Source organism: Trachymyrmex cornetzi, unplaced genomic scaffold (assembly GCF_001594075.2).
Source record: "Trachymyrmex cornetzi isolate Tcor2-1 unplaced genomic scaffold, Tcor1.1 scaffold81, whole genome shotgun sequence".
Lineage (NCBI taxonomy): Eukaryota > Metazoa > Arthropoda > Insecta > Hymenoptera > Formicidae > Trachymyrmex > Trachymyrmex cornetzi.
This window is the reverse complement of record NW_017300147.1, coordinates 131,084-153,190: the sequence shown is the minus strand read 5'-3', so window position 1 is coordinate 153,190 and position 22,107 is coordinate 131,084. Positions and strand designations below refer to the sequence as shown.

General features: G+C 34.0%; 1 protein-coding gene across 4 annotated transcripts; it reads left to right on the top strand.

The window, feature by feature from the left end:
- Positions 1 to 8,629: 8,629 nt before the first annotated feature.
- On the top strand, positions 8,630 to 21,718 carry Ziz (dedicator of cytokinesis protein Ziz). 4 transcript variants are annotated; one of them, XM_018519074.1, is made up of 29 exons: positions 8,630 to 8,960; positions 9,244 to 9,360; positions 10,136 to 10,314; positions 10,411 to 10,480; positions 10,768 to 11,208; positions 11,366 to 11,854; positions 12,271 to 12,437; positions 12,584 to 12,745; positions 12,848 to 12,927; positions 13,246 to 13,499; positions 13,579 to 13,820; positions 13,945 to 14,044; positions 14,150 to 14,521; positions 14,648 to 14,842; positions 15,023 to 15,169; positions 15,249 to 15,435; positions 15,522 to 15,560; positions 15,911 to 16,089; positions 16,240 to 16,451; positions 16,532 to 16,942; positions 17,101 to 17,401; positions 17,492 to 17,651; positions 17,804 to 17,964; positions 18,103 to 18,432; positions 18,540 to 18,681; positions 19,503 to 19,765; positions 19,888 to 20,245; positions 20,474 to 20,765; positions 20,861 to 21,718. In XM_018519074.1, the coding sequence occupies exons 1-29, from the start codon at positions 8,781 to 8,783 to the stop codon at positions 21,093 to 21,095; spliced, it is 6,465 nt and encodes a 2,154-aa protein (XP_018374576.1). In that variant the 5' UTR covers positions 8,630 to 8,780; the 3' UTR covers positions 21,096 to 21,718. The 4 variants fall into 4 exon arrangements, with proteins under 4 accessions (XP_018374576.1, XP_018374577.1, XP_018374578.1 ...); XM_018519073.1 differs by having other exon boundaries at positions 8,781 to 8,960; positions 13,945 to 14,050; XM_018519075.1 differs by lacking the exon at positions 15,522 to 15,560 and having other exon boundaries at positions 13,945 to 14,050.
- The last annotated feature ends 389 nt before the right edge of the window (positions 21,719 to 22,107 follow it).

Genomic DNA, 22,107 nt, shown 5'->3' with positions numbered 1-22,107 from the left:
AATTTCCAGAGAACCTGATATAAACGGTTAATTCTACAATTTTGTTAGAATATTATTAATTAGCACCATGTTTCAAAATGAGCAAAAAGCAGATCTTTGAGAGGCCTAGAATATTCTAAAATAACTTTAGAATCTTCAGAAGATTCTCCAATCCTGATTTGCATATGTCTTCTTATGAACTCTTGGATGTTTTCTTCTTACGAGTAGCGCGTACATATCGTAGCGAGACCGCGTATTTACCTCTTAGCATATCCTCTTATTCCAAGAGGCTTTTCAAGTTAGTATAATGGAACTTTCTATAGAGAAATTTACGCCTGATCATAACTTATACGTTCACTTTTTTATAGATAAATACGTGTTATAGATACAGGCATATATAAGATTTTTACTTAAAGGAAATGTTAACAAGAATTCCCCGCTTATTAGTAGAACATTTTTTTGTATATATATATTCTTAACATAAAAAAATTTATTTATTTTATATGTACATATTCATATAGTTAATTAACGGACTTTCTATGGAATTCGCACTGTTTAATATTTATTCGTTCGAGAGAGTTCGCAGATAATAAATTACGGTTCAATCATGTTTATTTTACGGTGATACGCGATTAATTATTTCCCGACAATTAATTATACTCAACATTCCTCGGTTATTAATTATCATTACGCGCCGGGATAGCACAGATAATATCGACCGACTTATACTCTCATTATCATCTTTTCTAATGCCCTATGTAGAGAAATATGTATCATGCTTTTGTTATAAAATATAAATGGCAGTAGATAAATGAATCTACAAAAAAGACCTTACAAAGCAAACAAAAATACGCTCTAAGTAACGATATACATATAATTAATCCAAATGTCTTTATTTCATTTTTCTTTAATCATAATGGTATAATTATATAAGAAAACGAACGAAGATAACTTTCATATATCTACATATCCAGCACTGAATATTTATATATGTTTATAATCGAAGGATGATTGATAAAATTAATAAGGATTCAGGAGAAAACGTTTTTTCATCATATTTGTAGTGTATATTCTGAAATATGCCAATCAACAATACTTACTTTAGCAATAAAACTAATTTAATTATAATAAGATAAATTAATTAAGTTTTTATCTGACTTATAATGTTTATTAAATATTTTATAATGTTTATTATAATATTTATGATGAATAGGCTGTGCAATCTAAGATTATAAAAACATTTACGAAATATTTTGTAATTAAATTTTATAAATATTTTATATAAATAGTTTATAAATATTATGTGCTGTCTGGGATATATATCATTCGACATACAACAAATATTATATCAGGCTTGAAATGCAAAGCGCAGTAAATATAAGATACGAACGCATACTCCTATGCCGTGAAACGAAATATTTTACGATTGACTTTTTCGCATCCGTGAGGCTTCAAGACCTTTGCACCGCATCGTGCTTCCCAATCCTTCGTTGATAAACCATCGCCTGATATTTTTTCAGAACGCGATAAAAATAGACGCCGATATAAAAGATATGTATATGAATATGTTATAATGATTACACATTTTCGTAAAGTAATGAATAATCGACATGAAAATTATGAATTAGGAATGAATAACAGTTTTGAATAAAGCTAACTCTCTAAAATAAGAAATACATTCCTGATAGAAATTTGCGTAGTTTAACTGAATCAGTCAGTTTTACTATCTAATATAAATCACTCAACGTTTGCAACGATCGCGAGCATCATTTATCCTTGTTTAACATTTGATAAATGACAAGGATGAAATGATCCCAGGAACATTGTGAGCGTTAAATAATGGAACGCAGCTCGAATTAACGAGACTAGCCCATATTATTCTTAAGTTAACAATTATTCAGAATTGTTTGGAAAATCATAATACTGACAAAATCAACATAAATATGTACTTATCTACTTAAACAGCACACAATATTTATAAAATATTTACAAAGTATTAATTAAAATATCTTTTAAATATTTTTGCGATCTTAGATTGCACAGCTCATAAAGATTCATAATATTATGAAATATTTATCGTAAATATTGTGGTAAATGTTATGAAAATATTTAATAAAGTATTAATTATAATCACGGTAAAAAATTAATTGATTCAGTTTTATTGCTAAAATAAGTATTATTGATTGGCATCATATTTCAATGCATTCGACACTGTTATGATTAAAAAAACGTTTTCCCCTGAATTCGAGGAAATTAATTTCATGGTGTTTCAAAAACGACCATCCTAAAACTGTAACACATCCAACATTGCCATGACCTCTATAGATGTATAGCTGTGAGATATCTGAAGTAAAGTTCTTACATTACTTATTAAAATACATACTCTTATTGTTTGATTTTAAATAACAAATATTCGAAAATTCGTATTCACATCGATTCTTCATATTAATCGAAAAAGTTTTCAGTTATTATTAATTTGCAATTTTCATTGCATGAATCACTATTAATCGAGCAACGTATCCAGCGACTTCTCAAAGTCTTAATTTATATTCTGTAACTAAGTTCAGGAAACCAAGCGGTTGAATTAACAATCAGGACTATGTCGAATCGGAGTTTACTGGTAAGTTTATCAGAGATTTCATCCAATTCGAAAGTTTCGAATAATCGGGGAAATTGAATCGAGGTTGCAAAAAATAGAACGGTACGATTATTCGAATGGGAGGAGACTTCTCTAAGCTCGTTTGGTTCTATTCGAAGTAGCTTCAAATGTATTACAGAATAATATTTCATTGTTAGAATGCCCATTATAGGAGGTAGGTGGTAACCATCAGGATCATATAGGATCCTTCGCGCACTCTCCATTTTGGAATCTCCATGAACAATCGATTTCCTTCTCTCAGTTCAATAAGCCAGTCCTTTAGATACAGTCCCAAATTATGCCTTTCATAACTACAAAGGAGTTTAATGGAAATGGGATAATTATATTAGTTTCTATTTTACTTCACACTTATTTTGTATTTTAATTAATTAACAATAAGCAATTGTTCGAAACATATATAGCTCTCTGTTGCTCCGATCTTTAAATTGATTACGTTATTCATCTCATTTTGATCATACTTTATATATCTTAGAAGCTACAATTAACTAGAACTTCACTTTTAGCTTATAGCTATAATTATAATATATTTTAATTATCATAACATTTTGCATACATATGAGCTATAATTATTATTACGTAACTTTTTTTGCAAACAATGGCCTTATTCTAAATATATCTTATTGTTAGATGTTGATAGAGTTATCGATAATAATTAAAATTGGCAGTTGAATACAATTGCAGAATGTTAATAATTAAACCTGCAAAGTTCGAAGCAAAATTAAAAGATCAGAGGATTAATTGTTCTATTTTATAACTCCTAACGAGTGTCGACATCGTTTCATGTCGTTGCGCAGATATTTTTATACGATAAAAAAGCTGCGCAACAACACATAACGACATTGTCGTTAAAAGTTATAGAATAGGGCCCCAGAAAAGACAATTAATCGATACATCTTATTCGGTCTATTAACTTCGCCGCCATTATGGAGGCTGAATGCAATATTCCAGATTTTGCGAGCGGTCTTCTAGAGTCTGCGTGCGGAGAATCGATTCCCATTCAAAACGTTCCTTAGACCCTTGCGGGCATCTGGCGCGTTTGCATCCCTTGCAAATTGTTATCCCAGCGTCTATGCCGCTGAAGGAAATTCGAGGAATGACCCGAGCTGGGATCGGGAGGTATGGGAGTAGGGTTCTCTCATAATCTCGCGGCCATTACCTTGTCCGCTTACCTCCGTACTCCGCTTTTCCTCTTGCACGGTTCAATTACCGGCATAACGCATGGCGGTATCGCGTTGCAGTAAATTCTGTTAAAGCGAGTTACGTAAACAAACGGATGATGCTCACGGCGAACATCCCTTCTCGCTACACGGTGGATGCAAATGCGCGGTTATAAGAGTATAACGTTGCAAGCTTTCGCAATTACTGCGATCCAAAACTGTGTATGTTAAAACCTCTTTAAAGAGCGTTCGGAATTCTCAAAATCCCGGTATTTAAGGATTTTGCCGTAAAATATGAGCATTCAGCATTAAAGACATTTAATGTGTAATTATATTAATTGAAAGTTGTAATTGTATGTAATGTTCGACTCATCTAGAATTCCTATAGCATTTAATTTATACATTCACAGTGCTGCTAATTATGGATAATAAATGCTCAAAAACTTTATTTTATCAGATTGATCACACATTTCAACTTATTGCAAACACAAGAACGAGTGATTAGTCATCTTTGTGAAAAAAAAAGAGAAGAAAAAGGAATTGCGTTCATAAATAAAGTCTTGCAATTTAAAATTACTAAATGCATCGAGTTATAAATAGAATAATTTTTATTTTAACTAATAAATATTTTTGAATTTTATTATTTACTATTGTCTGCAGACATATCAAGTAACTTAAGTTCAACGTTCTAATTATTTCAAATAATTGAGTTTTTTTCTTGGATTTAATGACAAATTCATCCACTTTCGCAAATAAGAGAACACAAACTTACTTAATCGTTTTGCTCTCCTCGCAATTCATCAATAATTCTTTTTGTCAGTGGAGAAAATGCAGAGTGATACACCTTCTCCAAGTTGAGAAGGTTCGTTTGCCTAAACACGTTTGGCTGTCATCACGAAAACTCGTGAATGAGGATTGAGGAACAAACAGGCAAACTTTCGGATAGTTGAGAGATTAGCCAAAGGCTTTCATCTCGAGGATGATTCACCCTCCATTCTCCATATGCGTACAATTTATTTCTTTAATTTTAGTCGGATCTTTACCAAATTTCCTAGAATGGGTAATAAAAAATATATGAAAATAAGAATATTTAATTGAAATAAAAAATTTTAATATAAATATACATACTACATGGATTACTATTATTTTGATAGTTCGGAATAGGTATAAAGATGTTAGCATTTGGGTTTCATTTTTATTTAATTACTGTTTCGGTTTTATTAGCTAAAAAAAATTAAAAATGATTATTATTTTTTAAGAAAAAAAAGTAGGACCACTTGAGTTTTATTGCTTAAAAGTAGTTATACAACATTAATGTTTCAATGAAATGTATTTTCTGTTTATAATTGGAGCAATTTAAAAATTTTACATATTTTTTAAAATTATTATTGTGATAGTTTTTGGAAAGTTGATTTGGAATGGATTTGGAATAGAGTCATTTTTTTCTTCAAGGAGCACACTCGGTGCCTTTTTTTATTTTTTTGTAAAAATGATCATTTTTGTTATACCACGATTAAACTCGACTTAATCACCCAGTTTAGATCTAGCTTAGTGAAAGAGGAATGAAGTAAAACCGCGAAGAAGAACATGATGCGCTGAATGCGTATCCTTTTTTTTTGACGATTCAATCAAATCCACTATATTTATTATAACAAATAATGTAAAACGCGAAGGACAAAGGAGGTTCAGTCGCCACTCGACTTTTTACACTTAAATCGTAATTTGGCGAAAATAACTTCCACGAAGTTAACAAGTTGAACGAGCTTTTATGTTTTTCGAGTTAAATCGAGATAGCATGAGTTGGTTTGACTTCCGGAAAGTTTTTCGCTCAGAGCGGTCGTCATGGCGGAAGCAAGAAAATAATGTGGAAACACGTCTCTGTGGTAGTCAAAGCGGAAAAATACAATGAAACACGGGAATATACCCGACTACCTTCCGATGAGTAAAGCTTACTTCTCATTTAAAACGTAGATCCCTTTGTATTTCATACTATACTCTTTCAATCGAATAAATTTACAGCATCACATATACCTATATTTTTTATCTATCTAACAAACTAATAATTTCTAATTATTTCAAACCAATAATTGTACAATTATAACAATTTGATAATAATTGTAGTCTATCACTTATTTTAGTTAATTCAGGATTACTTTCTTTCCTAAATATATTTTAATCCTTAAAGTTTAAATACTTTGGACAATTTGTTCGAGTCGTTTGCAACTTCATTTACCGAGAATTTTACTGTTATATGAAATCATTTTTATGAGAAAAAGTTTGGTAGTTTGCAAAGGAAATAAAAACTATTGGACAAATTAAGCGGCTGTATATGAAATAGCGGCGCGTTCACTTTGTGACAAAATCTCCTGAAAGAAATATACAACCTCGCTGTTTTAGAGTAGGTCCTTTATTGGCTCAATATTCGCGGCTACCGGCACTGAATTCATCGGATTCGGCATTTGTTCTTTTTATTCCCAATAACTCGAATCGGGTGCAACATGGTTCACGTAATAGGAAACACGTAATGCACTTACATTACTATGAAAACAGTCATTGTTTTACGAGAATAACGGAAATTATCCAAATAATCATACAAAAACCATACATATAGAACGAGTCGATAAAAATCTGATTTGCAAAATTACAAAATTACAAAAAATTTTCAGAAAGCTGTTTCAAATTAAAAATTGGGCTTACTTTTTCCCTCTTACGATAAATATATTTTAATTCATGAAAATAACATCGAAAATTAAAAAATTATTATCCTTTAATCAAGATTTAAAGAAATATTTTTAAATTTAATAATTCTACCGTGGCTTTATAAATATAAACAATAAAATAATAAATATAACAATAAAATAATTAATAAATATTTATCATAAATATTCTATGCTGTCTGAGTAATTAATAGATAATACAACCATTAATAATTGCAACGATTATTGATTATATCTTTGAGGGAATTATCACAATATCAAAATTATTTTAATGCAACTGTTTTTATTAAAATTTCAGTCTTTCTATTTTATAATCATTCTTCTTTTTTGCGGAAAATAATATTCACTCTTTGTTATCACTATGAATCAATAAGTGTATCAGAAATCTAAAACGAGCAACCGAAGAGACTGTGATGTGATCTTTACGGAATTTAATACTCGCGAATCGCGCACCAACTTTCAGCTGGGATAATACGCGACTCGCTCGCAAGAGCATGATACGCGCGGATTTTAGGATAAATATATTTACAGAAGCGGAGAGCGTAAAAGAGGAATGCCGCGAAGAGGGATGGACAATGTGGGGTGGCTGGTGTGGTTGGATACTGCCACCGCGCCCCTTTCGTGTTATGAGGCTGAGTATCCGTAACTCCGGCTGATTTACATTTACGATCACTCATTTCTACCCCTACCTGGACTCGTACTACAGCTTATTAACTCATTCGTCTCGGTCATGAATAATTTACAATCTTGACACATCATTGGATACTATCCATTATTGTTCCCGCGGGTGGTTATTTCCATTTGGATAAGGGTTGGCCTATTCTTTACGAAAAAGAGGCGGTTGTTTAAACCTGAGACACAACTGAAAATCATAGACAATAAGAACAGGGAATAACAAATTTTAACTTATCGGAAACCGCGATATTTTGGTATACACAATTTCTGATAGGTTGAAATCTAATATTCTCTGTTCCTGTGGTTTTCAATTATGCATCAGACTTTGTAGAGTTACGTTGAGTTACAATACATATAAGATTAGCTAATGAAATTTGTGAAGAAGTTTTCATAAATAAATAAATAAGAGTAAATAAGAGTATGACGCTGTTATCTACAATTTTAATAAATATATTTGAAAGAAGAATTCAACTATCTTATTATATATATATATATATATGTCTCTTCGACAAAATTATCATTTATTATTTAACATAAAACATTTGGCACATTATTAAAATCTGACCAGCAGTCTAAACAGCACGCAATATTGATAAAATATTTTTGTATTTACATAACATAATAGATTAATTAGTTTAAATTCTTAAAGGTTAAATTATATCGGATACCGAAAACATCCATTTTCTGGCAAATAGAAGCGGAATTCTGAAAAAGCCCTCGTAGCGCTTGTAAGAAGAGCAAACGCGGAAACCTGACGTGTTTGGCTTGTTGTTGGGTGCTGGATTCACCCTGCATCCGATTTGTGTCGAACGATGCTCTGCAACCAACCAGAAAACAGGATTCCGATGATACGAAGCAAAATCCATCGGAATTCTGTTTTCTGATTGGTTGCAGAGCATCGTTCGACACAAATCGGATGCAGGGTGAATCCAGCATAACGCATTCCGTGCACTACTGCCCCCTGACAAAATGGATGTAAACTATATAGCAAGATCCACTTTTCTGAGGGTATATACGTCCACTTTTCACTTTTGCAGGTGATAAATCGATATTTGGTTCGTATATAATGCATGATATAAATATTTCTATTGTGATTTAGGCGAGTTGCGGCAACGAAAATCTCGGTCGGTCAATCCGCCATTGATCTCCCCCACCGTGTAGAAAATGCGCGGGAAAATGCGATTTTGTTCCACACTCCTAATTACTTTCATATTTTATAATAACATAAAATCAAATTTACCTTGATGCGCTCCAGTTTTCTGCGTCGTATCGATCAATACGAGATAAGAGCGGCTCTTTAGCAAAAAGTCCGCGCAAGCTTTGCCTTTTATTAAGAGAAAGAGAGAGAGAAAGAGAGAGAAAAGAGAAGAAAAAGGAACCGATGACCGGTCGTCGACGCGGAGCGGCCGAGAGTGCGGGGACGGAACGCGATTGGTGACATTGGTGTCATTGGTGTCACTGGTGATGGCCGACGAGACGGACGGGAGTTGGTCGCGCGATCTTGATCAATTGTGACTGATTGTGACGAGGTGGACGACGCAGTTGCATGATATGTTCTCGGTCACTCCCCGGCAAGTCCGGGCACGGTGACCGATGCAGACTAACGCGGCCGGCGCGGCGACATCGGACGGTATTGACTCGGGGGTGAATCGGCGTCGCTTGACGTTCGCGAGGATGAGCGAGAGAAAGTTCACGCGCGGCCTGGGGAAACCCGGTATGGCGGCACAGCTGCGGGAGACCGTGTCCCAGGTCGTCCGCGAGAGTACAGTGCAGGTGAGACGTTTATCTCGTCGTCTGCTTTTCATCCGGATTCGAGTACGCGCTTCGTCGAAACGTTACTCGAGATTTAGCGCGCCGAGCTGTCCGTTATAATAATAAATCCGGGATGTAAACAATCGTTTCGGTAGCCTGAGTATCCAAATTTTGTAATCTTCTCTGCCGTTCTACATCATAGAATTTTTTCAATTTCAAAATTAAAGCTAAAGAAATGTTAGAAATTTTCTACCCTCGTGAAATTCTGTATCTTTTAACACTTATTTTTTTTTTTTTTTTGCAGAATAAACCACACTTAGTCGAACCCATTGACTTTGAGAATTTTGTGCTAAAGAATAAGACGCTGTTGCAAAATGATCCTCAGAGAGAATTGCTGCTGTACCCCCAAGATGATATTTCTGTAAGTTTTCATTTTTGTACTGCTTATTTACAGGATGTTAAACCAAATTTAAAAAATATGAATTTAGAACCTCAAAACAAATAAAGTTTTCCTTTGGAAGTTTGCTCGCAAATGCTTTGTTCAAGAGATTGATTTCTTAATTTATGGAACTGTAGGAATGAAAAATGTTGAAATATCTTTGTTTTGTTTTAAAGGTCAAAGGTTATCGATAGGCTTTTGTTAACACTTTATACAGAGCTCCTTTCATACAGACACACAATGTCAGTCAGTCACTTGTTTTCTCATTGATAGATATAATGCTTGTCTTAAGGCTGGAGATTGTGGAGATCATAATTTTGAATGAACATTTAATAATTACATTTTGATTATTATAAAGCACAGTAGAGGAGATGAATCTAAATTATTTTGACATTATTTATTCCTATAGTTCTGTAACTTAAGAATTTTGTTTGGAGATTCTAAATTCATATTTTCAAGTTTGTGGTAGTTTTAACTCTGTATATCAAAATGTTATTTATACATAGATAAACGAACAAAGGAAGGCTAATAATAAGAAATAAAGTAGATAGATTTTAAAATATACATAAGAATATAGTTAATGTTTTTAATTTAATTCTATATAAATAAAATAAAAATATATTTCGTTGAAAATTTTACTGTTTGAGATAACAAATAATTATAATCATTAAATATGAAATATTAAATAATTATTAAATGTATTTGTGATACGTTAATACGTGATTATGATTGTTGTTGTTAAATATGTGTTTTCTAGCAAGTGGTTTTGCCAAGGAGATATCGCAGCATGGTACCAACAGCACAACATATTACGGAATGTGAGGAAGGAGCAGAGAACCTTTTGACAAAGGAGTGTCTATCCAGTTATGTATCTAACTGGAATCTTGTACATTACAAATATGCAGCATATAGTGGGGCTTATCTCGAATTACCAAAGTACGTAAGTTCAACGCTTGAAATTAATTAGATTCGTTGAAAGCCATCCGTTATTTTGTAAATTATTATTATTGCTATTATTTTATAAATTTCCAGAATATTGAAATCAGATGATCTGAGAGACGAAGTATATGAAATTGATACCGAGGTGGATCAAGTAGACGAGGTAATGCCATTTTAACTCTACAAGATTTATATGTACAATTGTATTATAATAACGGTGACAGTTTATATCTTTAAAATTTAGGATCAGTATTCATAGTGCATTCTATTTCAAGACCATCTCAAGTATGTCTTGAGATGCGGTTCTCTTAATCCATAAGATTATACTTAAAACAGTCTTAAATATAAGAATCTACTAAGATTACCAGCCTAGAATTGTTCAATACGATTTATATTACTTTACTTATTTATATTTAGGGCTAAGTATGTTGTTTGTAAATCTTTTTGTAGGACTTAACAAAAAATGACGGTATAACGAAAGAAGGTTATTTAATGAAAGGTCCTGAAATTGGTAGTACGGATAGAATGTTTGCTCATATTGGCTCGAAATCGTTCAAGAGACGTTTCTGTCATCTCAGACAGGAGGTTGACGGCACTTATATACTCGAGTTTTTCAAAGATGAGAGAAAGGGCGAAGCGAAACTAACAATAGTGATGGACTTTTGTACGGAAGTTGTTAGAAATCCAAAGCGCGGGAGATTTTGCTTTGAACTACGGATGAGTGACACTCACAAGTCTTATACTTTAGCTGCCGATAACGAAGCCGATATGCAAGATTGGATATTGAAAGTCAGTTCCGTCTTACAACACTATAAACAGCAAGAGGAAAAGCGTGCTGCATCGCTAGAAAGAACCTGTAATACACCTCCGCCGTCGCCGCAACCCATGCAGGTAGAATAATCATATTGCAAAGTTATCCCAATGTTGTTATTAAGTCTTGATCTTTTAAGTGAAAATTCATCTGAAGGTAGTTTTGTGACAAGATACATGTTGGATTATGTGGACATATACATATATTAAAATGGACTTTATATGTTTTCGACTTTAGGTTTATGGCACACTGAAAGGTCTCGAACAGAGCATGAATCCGCAACTAATAAAATATTCTAGAGAGACTGACACCAGCATTGCTTTAGCAAGGAGAGAGAACAGAAAAAGACTGTTCAGCGTGTATCCTTACATACCACATGCTAAAACGCACATAGGACAATCTACCGATAATGTGGATCCTTACAAGGAGCAGTTCGGTCACAGGATTCTCGTCAAGTGCGAAAGTCTTAAATTTAGACTGCAAGCACCCATCGACGAAAAGGAATCTCTTTGTCAAGTGGAACCTTATCATACAGTGGTGAGCCTTTTCGACGCGAGGAATGGCAGAAAACTCACGGAGAATTTTCACTTCGATGTTAATCATGAAATAGTACGAGATATGGCGAAGGAACTTAGTCCCACAGGAATTACAACAGAAACAGAGGATGTTACTCTTTCTGGGGAATTAAAAAACATTCCTTCAGACTGGATAAAATATCCGAAACAGGCATGTTTATTATTTATATATTATATGAAAAAAAATGAATGAAAAAATGATTCTGAAGTGATGGACATGCAAAAGACCGAAAAACCATAATCCCGAAAACTGAAAACTAAGACAATATTCCGAAATGTCAAATTATCACAGTTTTCAAAAAATATTTCCAAAAAGTTTATACTTTTTGGGACATTGTTGCATGTCTTAAATTTCAGTAATTTGAGATTTCAAGACGTTATCGCACGTCTTAAATTTCGGTAATTTGACATTTTAGGGTATTGTCCCATTTATCAGATTTCGGTTACATATCTACTTCTAAAAAGTATACTAATGTGTTCAAGATAAAAACTTAGCAATTTATTGTTATTTATTAAAAGAATACGAATTTAGAAGAAAAATATACAAGAACGTGATTGCTGTTACAGGCCATATTCAACATTAGTAATCCTCATCCAGATATATTTCTCGTTGTAAGGATAGATAAGTTGCTTCAAGGAAACATATATCAGACCTCAGAGCCATATTTGAGAGCTACCAAGGATCCAAGATTGGGCTTGAAAGTGCACAAACAAGTCCGAGCATGTTGCCAAAGGTAAAGTTATAAATGCAGATACTTTTTTGCATAGAATACATAATTGAGTGTAAATGTTTTAAGAGAACTCTTAATTAATAAGATTATGTCAACTAAAATTATATATAAGCTTAATTGTACTTGATGATTGCAATCCTTTTTTTTAGACTGGGAAACTATAGAATGCCGTTTGCGTGGACTGCGAGGCCACTGTTTAGACTGTATAGCAACGAACTAGATACATCCTCAGATTTCCCAGCGATCTATAGGCAGGAGGGTAATAGAATAAAAGATGAGGAGCTGCTAAAACTTCTTTCTGAGTATAGAAAGTATGTATTCATAATAAATTAATGTAATTCAAAAATTTATGCAATATGGAGTACAACATGCATACATTATTAATTATTATATTAGCAAAATTTTACTCACAGGCCTGAGAAACTTAGCAAATTGACTGTGATACCTGCCTGGCTAAAAGTTAAAATAGAACCCATCACGGATATTCCTGAAAGTGCGTAATCGAATAATATATTGTTACAAAAATTTCATTTTTTTAAATTTATACAATAAATATTAGCAATAATGTTCTCGAATATTTTAAAACTAAAGATACATTTATCTCGACTTTGGAAAAACAATGATTTAAAGATACAGTATTAGTATGCAAGAGAACATACTTTTTGTAACTTAATTCTACATAATTTATTTATTTTTGTAATAAGTTAGACGTTATATTCAATACTCATTCTCACATTAGTGTGAAGAGAGAAATTATAGTCAATAGTTTCGAACGATTCCAGGTATACGATACATAAAATACGATTTCTAGATACATTGTCGACTTGCCTGGCGCCGCTAAAGCCATTTCCAATACCACCAACGGTGGAGCCGACAATCGAGGTCGCCGAATTCGAGAGCACTTCTGAGAGGGATGTACATCCATACACAACGTATATCAATCATCTGTACGTGTACCCACAGATACTCAACTTTGACAGTCAGAAGATGTTTACCCGAGCTAGGAACATAGCATGCATTGTGGAACTCCGTGACGACGACAGCGAAAACGTCAAACCTTTACGAGTAAGTAATAAAAAAGGTAATTCACTTAGATGTTGAAGAATTAAAATAGGCTTTATTTTCTTTCTGCTACTCTTAATAGGTGATTTATGGCAGACCGGGTTCACCGTTGCTGTGCCTACGAGCATCGTGCGCAGTGTTACATCATAACGCAATGCCTTCTTGGTATGAAGAAATCAAGATTAAGTTGCCCACGAAACTGCATGCGAAACATCATATATTATTTTCCTTTTATCACATAAGTTGTGACATGAACAAAAAGAAAGAAAACGGCGTTGAAAACTGTGTCGGTTATGCATGGGCACCTTTACTGCACAAAGGAAGGTAAGGTTTGATAGACTAATGATTGAATAATTGATGAAAATTTAATTTACTATCATATTTTGCAGTATCTTATAACATTCGAGTGGCAGAAAAAAAATTTTTTTAATTTATCTATTTTATACAGACTGAACGTGGATGTAGAATCGAATATCCAAGTATTGCCCGTAGCGACGCATTTGCCTTCGGGATATCTTTCTATACAACCCCTTGGATTAGGAAAAGGGGTAAGAGTAAGATCAATCATTAGTTTTATAAATTAATAATATAGTTAAAAGAGCTTGATATAAGAGAAGAGGGTGATTTTTATATATTTTTATATATTTTTGCAGAACGCAGGACCGGATATTACTTGGATCGATTCTCAACGACCAATCTTCACGGTGTCTTTTCAATTAATTTCGACAGTATTTACGCGGGACCTTCATCTGCATAATTTATTCGTTCACGCGGAACGTATTTTGGACACAAAACCTTCAACAACGCCCTCAGATTCAGAAACGTGTAAAATCCTGAAAGCAGCGCATGCAGTTCAACTAGTCACTGTTATCACGTTTCTTCCAACTATATTGAATCAACTCTTCGTGTTACTAACATGCAATAACAATCAAGAAGTCGGATTGTACGTGATTAGAGTTTTGATACATTTTATTAACATGGTGCACGAAGCTGGACGTAAGGAAATTCTACAAGCGTACATCAAGGTAGAATTTAGAATATGTCCATGATAAATATCCAATTTCCGATTCTAGCTCTTGATATTTTTAGAATTTTGAAAATTTAATTTACTTTTCGATTGGTCTGACTCTATCCTAGTTCTTTGATTTCAGTTTGTGTTTGTGCTTCCTCTACGAAATGGTAACGTCACGGTTCACGAACAATTGGCGAAGCACTTGCCAACTTTGTTGCAACCGAGTAATACCGATTTTCTGGTGGTGAATAAGTTCATGCATCACTCTAGCTTCTTTTTTGAAATAATGATAAAAAGTATGGCGCAATATCTGCTGAGTACTGGCAGGATAAAGGTAAGTTTTTTTTTAGCTATTTGAGGATACTTTAAGACCTTGAAACTAACAACAATTTATTAACATCGGTTATAAGATTATTTGTAATTAAATATTAGTTTTTTCGAAGTATTTTATCAAAATAAATTATCAATTTTGTTCCATAAAACTTAATTGAACAAGTAATTTATTTTTTCTCAGATGCATAGAAATGAACGATTTTCAAAAGATTACCACGAGAAGATCAAAATGTTATTAGACGTGATTATGCCATACTTGATGACCAAATACCGAGAAATGCCAGTGGAGACACACGAATTGAACAAAAGTCTCGCACAATTTTTGAAGGTATATATTATAATATGAAATGTAATACAACATATATATATATTTTTTCACCGTTTTGATTTTGGTTATCTTGACACAGCGATGTCTCACTTTCATGGATCGTGGCTTCGTGTTTCGTCTCATCAATTCTTATCTGGATAAATTTTCGCCTGGCGATCAACGCACGTTGCACGATTTCAAGTTCACCTTTTTACAAATTATCTGCTCTCATGAGCACTATGTATCCTTCAATTTGCCGATGATGCAGTCGCGCTTTGCTTCTAGAGGTAAGTTCTTGTATCATTGATACATACGAGAATTATGATGAAAATTAACTAATTTATTGTAACTTAATCATTCGCGTGCTCAAAAGATTCTGACAATGACACTGAGAGTGAACCAGAATGTGAGGGTATGTTTATAATTATATTCATAAATATGTGGGTTATACGTATGTTCTTTTTTATAGAAAATATCCATCATGTATTTCCTCTTTTTTAGCAATATATAGCTAATGCTGATTATAATTTGTGGTTAGTTAAAATTAGTTATGATTTTAGTCAGTTTAAAAGCACCATTGATTCAAAGATTGAATCAGATCGACAAATATACACGTTACTTGTATTTTTATAGGATTCTGCACTGAAAATTTTATATAATTTTCTATTTGTCTATGTTTTATACGTACTTATAATATTATATTATTATTTCAGTTATATTACAATTAGACATAATATATTACAAATATTTATTTGATGACAGATCTAATGAACGAATATTGCCTTACGGAGGAATTTTGCAAACACCACTTTCTGGCTGGTCTTTTGATGCAAGAAGTCAAGACCTCTCTTAATGAAATTATGCAGATCCGTAAGGTCGCCATTGGTACCTTACGGGATCTAATGGCAAAACATGAATTGGACGATAGATATCAAAATAAGGTACGACTTTTTTAAATATTTCGTTTATAATTACAAGCGTTAGCATGGTCTTTAAGGAATTGCATTGTTGAAAAAAATTAAAGATCTTGTTTTTTCTTATAATTTATACTAATCTAGATGTACTTCATGTTTTGAATCTTAATTATTCAGGGTCAACTGAGCAGAATAGCATCGATTTATATACCGTGGCTCGGCATTGTATTGGAGAATTTGCATCGACTGCAGTCAGTAGAGGAGAATGAAATAAAGGTAGAAATCAAGCAGAACGGTACTAACAGAGTATCGACCAGTAGTTCATTTCTAACAACGAAAGATACCATTGCTAGTTCCACGTCTGCGAGTACACCTAAATCCATTCATAGGTATACGTCGATGTATTAATAAAATGATATAATAATTTATAATTAATTGTAAGTCAAAGAGAAGTTTCGATGTTACACAGATTAACTCTTCACCTGGATACTCAATCGCCTATAAGATCGTCTATGCATCTGCGGGATTCCGCTTACTTTGCCGCCATTGCGGGTCAAGGATTGGTAAATGGATATTCTTGCACCAGTGTTGAGTCCGATACATCGACGGTGTCTGGTGCATCCCAATCTAACGTTTCCCAAGAGACTACCATTGTTAGAGCCGAATTGCCGGAAAATGGAATGAACGAGAGAAAGAGACATTCGCGTACTTTGAGCGTGACGCAGTCGTCGCCTAGATACGATAAATTGCAGCCTTCCGAAGTGAAGGATATACTACTTTGTTTTCTATTTATTGTCAAGTATCTGGGTGATCATCAAGTGATTGCCTGGTGGCAACAATGCAATGATACAGAAATATTGAGCTTCTTTACAGTAATTGAGTAAGTGACAAGACTAATAGTATAACAAATAGTATAAAAAATATTGTTTATTTTAAGAAAAATACACTAATATTGGTTCATTCATCATTATATGTATTGATGCATCTAGTACATTCATTCCTAAATTTTACGTGAACCTTTTTTTCGTCTATTTTTAGGATGAGTTTGCATCATTTTAAATATGTCGGTAAGAGACAAATAGCCGCGAATATTGCGAATAATGCTGGGAAACCTCGCACTGTCAAAGCAATGACTTTACCTGCCAGAATGGCGCCACCAGACTTTGTCACTGAAAGTCCCGCTACCAGCACGTTGCAACCTCATAATACAGTTACTAGAGAGAATCTAATTGAAAATGATAGCGACAAAGTGTATCAAGCTCTATTGGAGGCAAACATGGCAACAGAAGTAGGCCTAATCGCGTTAGATTGCTTGGGTCTCTTCTGTATCCATTTTAAAGTAATTATAATTCTATCATAAAATTTTTGCCTCCTTAATTTTACATGTAAATTGTATGAATGATCATTTAATGCATTTCGTTTTTTGTAGGATATTCTCTTGGCAAATGAAGGCAACAATGCAGTCATGCAAAAATTTTTTAACATTTATTTATCATTCCTTCAAGTTGGTCAGTCTGAAACTTTATTACGTCATGTTTTCGCTGGACTCCGAGCTTTCTTAAATAACTACTCTATCGCGCTTTTTAAAGGTAATTGTTAATTTTTGAATTTCAAAAATTGAGTTTTATTTATAAAGAACGAGAATGAATACGTAATTGATCGTCGATTATAGAAAGCATATATGTATAATAATCACATGTAAAACATGCACAAAGCTTGAACACATTTTTTTTCCCTGTAGGCAATGCTATGCTTTGCGGACGCTTGTGTTATGAGCTGTTGCGTTGCTGTAACAGCAAGCTGAGTTCTATACGACAGGAGTCTTGCGCTTTGCTATATTTGCTCATGCGAAGTAATTTTGAGTTTACTAGTCGGAAGGGATTGACTAGAGTGCACTTGCAGGTACAGTGCTCTTGTTTAGAGCACAATTCTAAATTGAATTTATTTAATGCGATATATCTCTATATAATCATTATATTATCATATTTTTAGCTGAATTATACAAACTTTAAAACATATCTTATCGTATATTTGTTCTAGGTTATAATTTCAGTCTCTCAAATGCTGGGGAACGTAATCAGTTTGAACAATTCGCGATTTCAAGAATCGCTGTCCTTAATTAACAGCTACGCTTCCTCTGATAAAGTTATGAAAGGCACAGGTTTCCCGGTCGAAGTGAAGGATCTCAATAAAAGAATACGAACGGTTTTAATGGCAACCGCACAAATGCGGGAGCATAATAACGATCCTGAGATGCTAGTCGATTTACAACATAGTTTGGCCAACTCTTACGCCAGCACACCCGAATTGAGGCATACCTGGTTAGAAACTATGGCTAGGAATCATGCCAGGGACGGAAATTTCTCCGAGGTACTTGCTTTTATTAATTATTTCGAGAAAAATATACATTTACATGTGTATAAAAATATATTGCACGAGGCTCTTTTATAATTTAACATACATTTTTCATTCTTAAGGCTGCTTGTTGTCAACTACATATCGCAGCACTAATGGCTGAATATCTGAAATTGAGGAAAGTTCATCTGTGGGGCGCAGAAGCTTTCGATCAAATTTCTGTGAACATATCAAAGGATGAACGCAATCTCAAACTCGATGCTGGTGAGATTTGTGTGTTTGTTTTATTGTATTGTGTTTGTTACATTTTTATTGTGTGTGTAACGTCCGGTGCGCCTACAATGTAGCGCCCCGTCCTTTTACCAAGCGAGCGCGAGCACGGAATATAGCGAACAGACATAATACGTGCTTACTACAATCGCGTACGGCTATCGGCCAAGCCACCGAAACCGTCGCGATTGAACGCCGCGCATACTGCGCCTGCGCCAAATTATAAATGCTAAAAACGATGCAAGAATGCACTTTAGCACGAAAATACCGTTAACACGGGATAGGGAATAACTAATATAACAACCGACTTCGACGCAGCTGCAAGGAAAAACCGCAGACCTGCGGAAAATCAATAAAAACGCATAACGCCAACGCAATGCATTGCCGCGCAACCCTGAATGCACCCACCGGTCATAAAGGGCCCCAGGATACGAATAAAATTATTATAACTCGATTTAGAGCACACACAGACGAAAGAAGGCCCTAAACAAACTAATTTCTTACTGTCCATAATAAGGGAATAGGAAGCTTCAAATAAGTTACATATAATAAGAGATATCTCGCGAGCAAAATAATAATTTAATTCGTGTCTGTTACAAAGACACTGATGACAGCAGCCTGCTTCAACGCGTAGACACATATCGAAAAACGAACCTCACCCGAAGTCAAGTTCGCCCCGCGCGCCCCGCTCTGCGCTCGCGCTCCCACGATTTTATGTCGCGCCTCGAGACCGCATTAATACTAAACATGCGACCCAGGACGTAACAGTGTGTCATGTTTGAGAACAGATGTTAGAGATGTTAATTTTGTTTCAGGCATTCAAGATATCCATTATAACGAAAGTTTACTTCTCGAACAATTGGAAGTTTGTGCCGACACATTAGAGAAAGCCGAGCGTTTCGAATTGCTTGGGCATTTGTATCGCTTAATAGTTCCTATGTATGAAAAGAAGAGAAATTATGAAGCTTTAGCTAATTGCTACTCACATTTGGCACAAGCTTGTAATAAAATTGTGGAGGTAACGCGAACTGGAAAGAGATTGCTCGGGAGGTTCTACAGAGTAGCATTCTTTGGCATGGTAAGATACATCATCGGCAGAATATATATTTTTCACAGAAATACTCTAATACAAAGTTATAGTGTCTTGGTTTATAATTAAGAAATACACAAGGTAAAATTGACATATGTATTATTATTTAGGCATACTTTGAAGAGGAAAATTGTCAAGAATATATCTATAAGGAACCCAAAGTAACATCATTATCTGAGATATCGGAACGTTTATTGCGTCTGTATAGCGAAAAGTTCGGATCTGAGAACGTTAAGATGATAATGGATTCTATACCGGTTGACGTAAGTGAGTTGGATCCTAAGGTAGCGTATATTCAGGTAACGCATGTCACACCGTACTTTGAGAAGATCGAGTTAGAAGTACTACAGACAGAGTTCGAGCAGAATCACAACGTATCCTGCTTCATGTTCGAGACACCGTTTACTAAGGAGGGCAAAGCGAGAGGCAATCCGGAGGAACAATGGAAACGCAGGACTATTCTCACAAGTACAATCAAATGTCAAATAATTTATTTGATTACACAGGTTTGCATGATTTTTGCTGTTTGGGGAAGAATAATGTTTTTGGTGCGCTGAATCCGAATCCGCGAGTAAAAACTATAATATTTTCTTTTCCAAACAAGCACAAAAAAATCGAATTTTGCAGACCTATGTTATCTGAGATCTTGCTTTATTGAGAAAGAAACATGAAAATTTATGCTTATTATTTTCGCAGCACAATATGCTTTTCCATATGTGAAAAAGCGCATCGGAATTGCCGAGAAACGGATTGTGGAGCTCAGCCCTATCGAGGTCGCTTTGGATGAGATGAGGCAACGTGTTCAGGAATTGGAAGATGTGGCTTTGATCGGTCCGACGGACGTAAAGAAACTGCAGTTACGTCTCCAAGGTAGCATTTGCGTAACAGTGAACGCCGGTCCTTTAGCCTATGCCTCCGCATTTCTGGATCCCGCGCTATCTCCGCAATATCCCGATGATAAAGTAGAAGAGTTGAAAGATGTTTTTAGGTATATTTTGTCACTTTATAATTAATTACCTCTTTAGTAATTTCTCATATGCACGATATTGTAGTCACTTACAAGGAGTTTTCTTGCGATTTCAGGGAATTTGTCAAGATATGTTACACAGCATTACAAATTAATAGTAAACTAATCACACCGGACCAACATGAATATCAAGAAGTGTTGCGTGAGAATTATCAGAAACTGTGTCAGAGTTTGTCATCTTTGTTTGGGGAGCCAATATGGTTAGACGAGCAAGTAGGAAGCTTCAAACGCAATAGCGCTGCTCTCTTTAGCACTATCAGCGGTGCTAACAGTCACACCAGTACAGCCTAAGTCAATAATCTTAGAATGTTCATCCTCAGATTTATTTACAACTTTTTAGCATAATATATCTAAGGTTCTTACGTATACGTAAGTTTACGAAATATTTATACTATAAATATTGACGCTTTATATTTTTATTCTTTTCATTGACGTGTCATTTATCGATCTATGATCAAGTATTTGTATCAATTTTGTAACTTTTGCACTGGCCTACTGAAGAGGACTCTGATCACTGCCAGATCTTTTAGACGAGATATTTATGAATGTCTAGAAAAGTCCGGATTGTAGGGAATACGATTGTAAGAATAAGTTATAGCCGATTTGTAATTATACAAAATTTTCGAAAAAGTCGATGCGAGAACTGCTTTTACTTATTAAACTTGCAATGTTAATGTTATAATTCGACAAGTTGCAATTCAGCTAGTAGAATAATTTCATATATCAGGGCATTTATATAGTGTATGACGAGTATATATATATATATATATATATAAGTGTACTAGTACACTTCAGTGTACACCTCAGTTCTTTCACTATGGATAATGTTAGTTCATAAGGCATTTATATTCGATGTCCATATATCAACTTTAAAATGATTTTTATCCTCTTGTATCTTTAAGGAAAAGGAACTATAATCTAAGAAGAAGATTGTCCGCTTATAATACTTGAAAAATTAACACAACAAGATTAACGTTTAAATTAAATTTTTCTCGTCACATTCTATTGACATTATCTTATTTAATGTTGTTTACATAATATCTAACAAACAGGCGGACTTTAATTACCTTTTATCTTATCATTAACATAGTAAATTTAAATTTAATCTGTAAGCACTGAATGTACGGATAAACTTTTTTTATCTAATGTGATTACAATATGTATAGATGATTTCTTAAATACGTATTTAGACACTGTAAAAATTGATATTTATACATATATATTATATTTGTTTAATTTTTTGCGTGCGTATAAGTGCTGTGTGTGTAATCGGCTGTTTTAGAAATAATCGAAATAATGGAAA

Coding starts and splice junctions, on each gene's coding strand:
- Ziz (XM_018519073.1), top strand. CDS start 8,781: ATGCAGACTAACGCGGCCGGCGCGGCGACATCGGACGGTATTGACTCG. Junction 13,821..13,944: donor CCTTTACTGCACAAAGGAAG/GTAAGGTTTGAT, acceptor TATTTTATACAG/ACTGAACGTGGATGTAGAAT. Junction 14,843..15,022: donor TGAGTACTGGCAGGATAAAG/GTAAGTTTTTTT, acceptor ATTTTTTCTCAG/ATGCATAGAAATGAACGATT.